Consider the following 9,417-nt stretch of genomic DNA (forward strand, 5'->3'; position numbering starts at 1 on the left):
TAACAGATGCCTCAGGCCACACTGCATGGAAATAACAACTAAAATGTCTGATTAGTCAGAATAATTGAATCAAATGAAGTATTGTAAATATTACTGTTGCACGATCCTCCAAAGTATAAATAAAGAAATATGGACAAAACATACTTACTTGCAAAATTGAAAAATGTCTCAGGAATGCGATTGAGAATGTAAGTAAGCAGTGAGATATGAATGAATGAGTTTGCAATTAATTCTTCACAAAAATACTCAACATCTCATATTCTGACATAAATACTAAACTTATACATCCACCATCGCCCATTGTCGGTGTATATGTTTTTGAAAACAATTAAGATGAAAATAATAATATTTTCAGAACAGAAGAATTCAGCATGCCGAATGTAATATTTTCTACGATTGAACTCCTTTGACCAAAGCCTGGTAAATGTTTAATGTTGTTAGAGTTCAAGTGTTGGATAATTAAGACTAATAAATAATAATTTTACCAATGATTGGAATTTCTGAAATACTAGCAAACACACACTACAATTATTGAAAAAAATGCTGCAGATATATAGGTAGTTTAGATTGACAATAACACGTCGTTGAATGTAACACAAGAGATCACGTGTTGGCTAATTTGTCTCACCTCTAGGACTCCGGTTTACACTGATGAAGTGACTGACTTAAATCGTCTTAGAGAAAAGATGGGAAAATATACTTGACTCACTCTTATATCAATGTATTTCTTATTTCTCTCTAGACATCATGACATACGTATTAGCTTTTTTTCCTCAGTAGCGTACGTTACACATGGCAATATTTAGTGTATTTCTCAGCGATATATGGTTTACACCATTACCAGTAGTTGCTACGTAAAAAATGAAAATGAGCATGCGCGACGTAATTCAGTTGCGTGTGCAATAATTTATTTGTCCAATAGGAATGCTCCCAAATGGAGGGATTACAAACACGCGCGTCATCAAAATATTATCGATAAAATCGAACGAGCGGATCAAATCTAGCAGTTGCAGGTGTTTGTCTGAAGTCTCTGCACAACATTTCTCGTTGAAGAGTATTCTACGAAATACAGCCACGATGTTACGTTTATTATTGATCCTTGCGGTTACTTGTTTGACTCTAGCAGTCCCACACGAGGTATGTTCACTCTCATATTAAGTTACAGCTTATTGTGTAAATTGTTGGGAACTCAGGCGTTGTGTTCAGGGAACTTTGTCTCGCTTAGTTGATAACATTTACACATAGATAGTCCAGCTTTATTCATCGAAACCGTCAGCTGAGGTCACGCCTCGATGCCGAATTCTCTTCTTCCTCCCTTCTCCCTCCTTCTATTACAGAATCTTGCAAATTCTATAAGCCAATCGCTGCAGCTATTCATGATCACGTGATTACCATGGATGTGTCTCATGGTTAAAGCTTTGCGAAGTTGCCACTAATAAATACATTAGTACAAAATCTATAAATTCCTGTAATATATATTTATAATGCCTACCTTACCATGCAAGCTGTTGATCCAAATATCCCAAACAATCAAATAAGTGTATGTGATGTCATTGATAACTCTATACATTTACCACCTTACGATTATTTTTAGAAAATCAGAGTCGATCATGTTATAGGTACATGTTATTATTTGCTTCATCAACAGTGCACATGTCATATAGATTTGTTCTGAGGACAATTCTGAATTCAGATTTTTATCACAACATCAGTGACCGTAGACCAATGTCGCGTACCGATAAGCTTATGTGCATAATTAAGCGTTATGTTTAGTTGATAGTAAGATAGCATATGTGGGGGTACAGTATTATAATTATAATTGTAATTGAATTCCAACATTTTTAAAAATATCGTGGCTGTGCTACTATGTGCGTACTGTCCACTAGAAAACTGACAAAACATTATGGAATTAAATTATAATTAAATTATAAGCCTTTTATACAAAAACACACGAGACTGTTATTACATTGTTCCCGCGAAGTTACATCACGCCATTGCTCAGATCAAAAACACGTTTTAACAATTAATAAAGATCGGGTAAATATGTTTTCAAAAGTGACATGCTAAAACTGGTGTTTGATGGACGTTATCCAAGTCTTGGCATCAATAATTCAGATTGAATGATGAGGACAATTCAACACAATACAGTAACACATCGGTCTTTGAGAACTGAAGCTCGTCAGTGTTAGATTTACAGCTATCGTCTCAATCCTTAGAGGCGAGCTACGTCACAGAACATTCCATGTTGCTAAGACGCGCACCACTCTACCGTGTATTTGGCACTGCGCGAGCTGTTGTGGAACGCTGATCTTGTTACACTGTTCAGCAGAGTCTCAACAACTACCCCAAAGTACTTTTTTAAGAGTTATCGGCCTTTGTATTCATCGAGATGGTTGGAAAGTGGAGGAAATACCCGGATGTCCACCTGAGGACTGCATTAAAACTATTTTAGTCCTTTTTTTTCTTCCTTTCCAGAAATTAGTCGAAAAGCGCAGCTCAGGTATGTATATCAATTATTAGAAACCTATTCTAAGTTTCAACAATATCTATTCCATCAAGTTATGAAAGAATACAAATGTGTTCACGGTGTTGCAGAATACAAAGATTTCAATGTTTTTATTTAAGCTGTTGTGTTCTTAAAACAATTGACACATTTGAAAATTACTAACTTACCGGTTTTAGAGAAAATGTAGGATGTATTTATGTGAGATTATTTATCTATACTAGATTGACCATTGTAAATTGATACGAATATTATCAATGTTACTGTACTAATTTGTCAAAGACAATTTAATTGCTTAAATATATATGAATTATAAATACTATCAAAATATTTACAATGTAGCTATACCGATCATAGAGGAGTACCACGTTATAGATGGACAAATGGACTGGTACGAAGCAAAAGCTGCATGTGAAGAAAAGAATTGGCAACTCGCACAACCCAGAACTCAGTTTCAAATGGACGAGATAATGAAATTATATGTGGCAGGTATATTTGCAAACGAAGTTATATCGTAGTTGTTGGAAGCTCTATATTAATGTTTTTGTCATGAATCAATGGAAAGTAATTACAACTTTGTAAATATGTATGTGTATAATAGTAATTGTTTTACATTGCCTCATTTCATTTTAATTTTAATAGGGTTTTATTGGATTGGTGTAAGCGATGAGAACCATGAAGGGAATTTCACTTACTGCTCAGATAACCACCCAATTACCTACAGCAACTGGGATACAAACGAGCCAAATAATGAGCATGGAGCGGAAAACTGTGTTGAGGTCTGGTAAGTAAAGGTAGTATCACTTAAAACACGAGCGGTCGTTAGTATGAAGAAAGATGAAAAATATCTTTTTTATATAGTATATATAATATTTTTTAGGGTGAGGGACAAGACTTTTCTTGCAGTGCAAACTATTTTATAAATAATCATCTGACCTAGTTGATACAAAAAATGCCAAATGACGAAAGATTGTATGGTGATTTGTTGTGGCTTACGCAATTATATTTGAGTTAATGATCTAATATTTGACAGGAAATTAGCGGGCAAATGGAATGACGTTAATTGTACCGTGGTACGAGCCAGTGCATTTTGCGAGCGTGAGTATGGTTTATAAATCAATTTCCACATAATATCAGTTGCTCTATCACTTCAGTGTGTTGGTGGTGACCCATGCCACATAAAACATTTACTGTAGAACACTTTGGTTCAATAATCCCAATTATATTGTTTTGCATCTATATCAGTTGCATGCTATATTTGCGTGCAGTAAACAATCACACTTACATTAATATAAACTTGACCGATGCCTGAAAATAATATCATGTGTTTTTCACTTGTCTGATGTACATCAACAGCAAAATTAAATATAAACCGTGCATCAATGTCTTTATTAGAGCATGGTCCCGTTTGTGAGCCCCATATGAGGACATTCGATGAACGTACTTATAATTTCCAAGGAATAGGATGGTATCATCTATTCAAGGACTGCAGCGAAAACCCTAGTTTTGAAGTCACAACCAAATTTGAACCAAGAGAAGATAGTACACCAGACAATATCAAGACGCGGACTATTGCAATCAATGTAACTGTTGGAAATCAATACGCAATTATTGATGGACGTGATGTTACCACAGTAAGTTGTCAGTGTGTAGTATTGTGATAATACAATCAGAATTTCTTTTTTAATTCAGCGATCATAACAAGATGATAAACAATTACTCATTCAACAGGGACGTACAGGTGGACAGGTGACTGACGCAAAAGTTATAACAGTCCAGGAAGAAGAGAAAGATATTAAACTGCATTTCACATCAAAGGACACGACATTCTCACTTAAATGGACCCTGAGAAAGCACGCATTAGATGTATCCTACTCTGGCTCTTTTTACAGCGGTAAGCTATGCGGTCTGATGGGTAATGCAGATGATGATCCCCGCAATGACTTTCAGAAACCTGATGGTACTATTACAAAAAACGCTATTGAATTTGGTGAAAGCTGGAAAGTAACTGATAAGAAGTAAGTTGAATTTCCCTGTACATCTATTAAACTAAAGACTAGTCCTCTCTCATTATTGTATGATTGTTTTTGAATTTGTTTCTTCTGACTGGATCAGTTGTAAATAGAAACAGGCAGATATTTTTTTAAACGTGCATCACTCTCATTTTCTGGATATAATTTTAGGGAGTACACGAGCGAATTCTTTGGACATGAACTACAATAATTTCCAATAAAATCTGTAGCGATCACATGATATCTGGCGCCATGATTCTTTCCTGTGAACCGACAATCGACGCCAACAAATCTAATTGCTTGCCAATGAACATATTGATCTGAATTTTGGATTGGATCTAAGGAATTATTTCAAATCAATACAACAATTGTCATATAGTATATGTTGTGTCTCTCTTCTATCGCAGAGTAGAAAAATATTTCCTTCCATAATCCAAAAATCCATATTGCGCATGTAAAATGTATAGTAGGAGCTTTTTACGAAACCAAAAAATAGGTTTTGACAAAAGTGACAATATTTTAGGATATATGATTAACCAATCAACTCACTTGCCAACAACAGTTGGTATGTAGCATATATTGTCAAAATAATAAAAATTATAATATTGGACGTCTTTTGGGAAAATTTTGACAAATTCGTCATTTGTTTCCCATAAGTACTTTATCTGATCATTTTGTTATTTTATATGTTATTCTATTGGTCCGATATGTCTGAAATTCGGAGATGCATTCAGCCCCCCAATCATGTGGCTAGAACAGTTGGCCATATATACCACCATAATGGCTGTCATGCCGCCATCCCGCCATCTTATTGATTACGAAATTGCTTTGTTGTCTTTGAGCTTGAACCCAAATACTATGAGATGTCACAATGGTAATTTTTATTTCAGTATTCACAAATTGATAAAGCTAGTTTATTTTATCTGTTCATGTTATAGATAAGACCAGGAAGCCAACAACTGACGAAACGACGGGCGTCGTGACAGCTTCATTAATTTTAGAGATCCATATCTGTTAACAATTTATGATGGTGGCTTTTGGGGGGAAATTAGTAAATATGTTCTATTGCATCCATTGCTCAACAAGGTTCAATAAAAAGCAAGCAAAATCAATAATCCACTGATCATTCAAAATTATTTCTTTGTATAGCAGCAAATGAGATCATCTGTCTTTCGCTGGTTCACGTAGTAATGGCCACATTGTTCCACTGGGCCGGGATTCCTGCCCAAAGTCGCGTGACTAAATGACGTAATTTGATAACATAAAATTCTTTTTCTGCAAACAAGTCTTCATTACGTCGTGCCCATACATTCTGCTTGCTTAGCCTTATATACTTAAGTTGTTTCTGGCATTTCTCGCTGTTTTTGTGCGAAGTTATAACAAAAGAAACAGTTTTATATTCGTCCAACTTTCGTGAGTAAATGGAAACCCCTACTCTAGGGCCACGAGCGTAAGTGCCAACATCAGGTAACCAAGGGATAAAGAACAAGCAACGAGAAAGTGACCAACCAGAACCGAAGCTTGGTACGCCAAGACACTTGAGGCGGGAACCAGCCAATGTCTGTCTATGGAGACTGCGGGGTTTCTATGCCTACTGGCCTCTCTTTCAGGTCTTCTGAAACAGGAAGTATTTGAGGGCGCTTGACTTATGAAAAGAGTATAATCTCGGGGTGGAGCTACGTCACAGGACGTTCCACGTTGCTAAGACGCGCACCACTGTACCATGCATTTCTATGGGCTTTGTGCGCGCTGCTGTGGAGCGCTGGTCGAGTCCGTGAAAATTCGAGAAAACAACATAAACTCAACCTTGAAATAATCCTGAACAACCAAATTTAAATATGTTACACATGCAGGGCTAATCTTGTTACACTGTTCGGGAGTGTCCCAACAACCATCCCAAAGTACCGTTTTTCTGCGGGTTTTTGGCCTTTGTTTTCACCGCAATGGTTGCCAGGTGGTGAAAATGCCCGGATGTCTGCCCGGATTGGGGTAATATAAATTACACATCGGTCTGCAAGATACATTACAATAAGATTTTAATATTTATTAAACTATTTATCAAAATAGCCCAGCTCGAAATTGCCAACTTACCTGGGTCAAATATTCTACTGAGATTTCAAGTCCACACAAACGAAATAATTCTTTAGCTTTAAACACCGAAGCCAACGAGTACAAGAGTACATTACAACCGTAATGTCAAGCTACTTGAGCAAAATCTGTGTAGAAAAGCAAACAACGCTTTCGTGTGAAATATAGGTCTCCAAATAATGTTGGTTTTATGAAGTAGAGTAAATGCAGATTGTTTGTATAAGTCATAAGTAACATATTGGCCAGGTATTATCTTGAAACGTGTGCGAACTGCCATGTCGACATTTGCACTGAACTGCACTGGAGGTGAACTGCAACTCACAGCACTGGCCTGAAGCTGGGTGTCAACTGTCAACTCGTCATCACAGTCGTCTTGCACGAACAAAAGAATATTAATTATCAACGACAATACATGCGGTTTATCCTAATTCTGCAGCTGGGCAAGCCTCGCTAGCTAACTGGGCATTGTCACAATACATGTATTTACTATTACAGCTGAACGGCTTAGTCTTTTCCACGAAACAAAACGAAACAAAACGAAAGCGCCATCAGTGTTCAACAATTTCAAAAAGGCTGTCACGTCATGTAAGCACAAATGAATCGAGTTGCAAATTAGGCGGAAATAAGGTGGAAACTAAATATTTTCGACAACTTTATTTCTGTGACATGGCGATGTTTGAAGTTGTTCAAAATTTAAGGTTAGGGTTCAGATTAGGGTTTTGTTTTGTTTCGTTTTGTGGAAAAGACTAAGCCCAGCAAAAGACAACAACAAAATTACGCAACGATAAGCAAATTAAGACACAGTCATTCAGGGTTGGAGAAAGGTTGTTGGCTTATTGCCAGCTGTGGGTTCTGCTCTAGATGCCATGTTTTACGGTCCATATCCGGTTCTCAGAAAGGTTGATGACAAAAGTGTCAAATTAATATGCTGAAATTTTATCATGATAAAATAAAAATACAGAATATTGCGTTGGTCAGGTTTAATAACTCTTCTATATTTTCTGAATCGATACTAAACTGAAAACTTTGCTCTATCAGAAAGTGAAAAAAAAGATTTAAAGGTCTTAGTTTCTGGTTACCCCTGGACGAAATTTGCGTAAATAGATTTTATAGTAGTCAAGGGAACAGGACATATTAAACAACCCCCTTCCCGCAATAGAGTTAGTCAAACATAATTTTGATAAAGATTAGAGTATATGCATGAAAGTGGTGCTCTGAACTTGTCCCGACGCCTGTTTGCTCTGTTAGAAGTTGTAAAGACTGTAGGAGAATTAATGACTCTTTTCCTATCCCAAACAAATACAAATTTAAATATTATTTTGTCTAAGAGCGACCTTACTGGGATACGAAATGTATTGGGGATTATTACAAAAATGTTGCCCTAATTTCTCTGCTGGAGCCGCATAGCTTTATTGACAAAAGCAGCTAAATTTGTAAGAAATCCTGATTGTCAATATTCGTTTGGCAAAATTATTTTTTTGTTGATGACTTCCGTAGTGATGAAGCATCATCGATTGAATACTAAAGAGTCTTATCTGATATGACAATGAAAACGTTTATTTTAAATCTTATATTTTTTGGTCTCATAAATACTCACCAATTCTTTAAAATGACTATATATTTTAGTAAGATTTAATTTTTAATCTTGTTTGAAACCTAAAAAATGTATTTTAAAAATATTTATGTTATAAAGTGTGCCTAATCTGTTGCAGACCATGATGCATGTTGACATTTCGGTTTAACAGCATTTCACAAAAAAAGTGCTGTTTTATAGATTATATATAGTTTAGATAATGTATAGTTAATTGGATTGATATTAAAAAACATTCATTTCTTCTCTGCTCTCTAAAATTGTATAATGAGTGTGCTTCAAATCAAAAGTAGTTCAGGGGATTTTTAAACCAGGTATGTCTGCAAAGTTTTTTCTTTGCTTGACATCTATTTCTAAATTTTTCGCATTAACATTTATTTTGATGTGTGTTTTTTTCTGTTATTGCGTGAGGGCGTATATCGATTGTTTAATATTTACATTGGGCATTGGGTCTGTTGCGATTGTAATAAATAAACTAATGCTCATCATCATGTTCCATGAGCAATGACAATTTCAAACAATGTGTCTGTCATCTATTTTGTCGCAAAAATTATTCCTACTATTGCCACTATTTATTTATAGATTTGAATTTTCATCTATGTCATTGACATATGAGCATCATCAATATTAAATTTAACTAAACAAATAACAGGACAAGTAAATTTAATGATGCATTAATAGTTATTATTTTGTTGAAACTAAAATAGTATATGTTAAATATATATCAAATGTCAAATGGAGTTATTTAAGGTTAAAATTACACGCCGAGACGTGTTTTTGGTATTCAGATTTTTTACTTCCTCATAGGTTGTAATGCGATTAAGCATTTCCCGGAGTATTTATGACATCTGCATATGTGTATATTAAACTATTCTGGTGATGAAAAGTACTTTTTGCAATTGCAACAAGAAATGTGGAGCTTCGAATCAATTATTAAAAATGTATGTGAAGCTCATGGAATCTAAAGTGAAAATGGTTGAAACAACAATAATCACGTGGAATTACAATTACGTCTTTCAAGTTACCATGCCTGCCTTTCTGCTGATGTCAGATATATCCGGAAAGCCACATATTTAATGTATATTAGAAACAGAAAAACAGTGTGTAATATAGAATTCGCACACTTTATTAAGCTGGTGAGGATTTTTACACAAAAGTTGGTAGTTCTCATGGAAAATATTACTTGCCAAATGAATACTTGTCACAATTCCACACGAAGGCGT

General features: G+C 35.3%; 1 protein-coding gene across 1 annotated transcript; it reads left to right on the plus strand.

The window, feature by feature from the left end:
• The first annotated feature begins 985 nt into the window (after positions 1 to 985).
• LOC102802986 (alpha-tectorin-like) lies at positions 986 to 5,630 on the plus strand. Its single transcript, XM_078013595.2, has 8 exons — positions 986 to 1,137; positions 2,476 to 2,500; positions 2,846 to 2,992; positions 3,146 to 3,287; positions 3,537 to 3,601; positions 3,899 to 4,137; positions 4,235 to 4,521; positions 5,454 to 5,630. The coding sequence occupies exons 1-8, from the start codon at positions 1,078 to 1,080 to the stop codon at positions 5,455 to 5,457; spliced, it is 969 nt and encodes a 322-aa protein (XP_077869721.2). The 5' UTR covers positions 986 to 1,077; the 3' UTR covers positions 5,458 to 5,630.
• The last annotated feature ends 3,787 nt before the right edge of the window (positions 5,631 to 9,417 follow it).

Source organism: Saccoglossus kowalevskii, chromosome 20, assembly GCF_978046115.1.
Source record: "Saccoglossus kowalevskii chromosome 20, keSacKowa6.1, whole genome shotgun sequence".
NCBI classification, from domain to species: Eukaryota; Metazoa; Hemichordata; class Enteropneusta; family Harrimaniidae; genus Saccoglossus; species Saccoglossus kowalevskii.

Bases quoted from the DNA above. Each gene is read 5' to 3' on its own strand.
- LOC102802986 (XM_078013595.2), top strand. From the start codon at position 1,078: ATGTTACGTTTATTATTGATCCTTGCGGTTACTTGTTTGACTCTAGCA. The intron at 2,993-3,145 runs GTATATTTGCAA...TAATTTTAATAG, and splicing joins AATGAAATTATATGTGGCAG to GGTTTTATTGGATTGGTGTA. The intron at 3,602-3,898 runs GTGAGTATGGTT...TGTCTTTATTAG, and splicing joins AGCCAGTGCATTTTGCGAGC to AGCATGGTCCCGTTTGTGAG.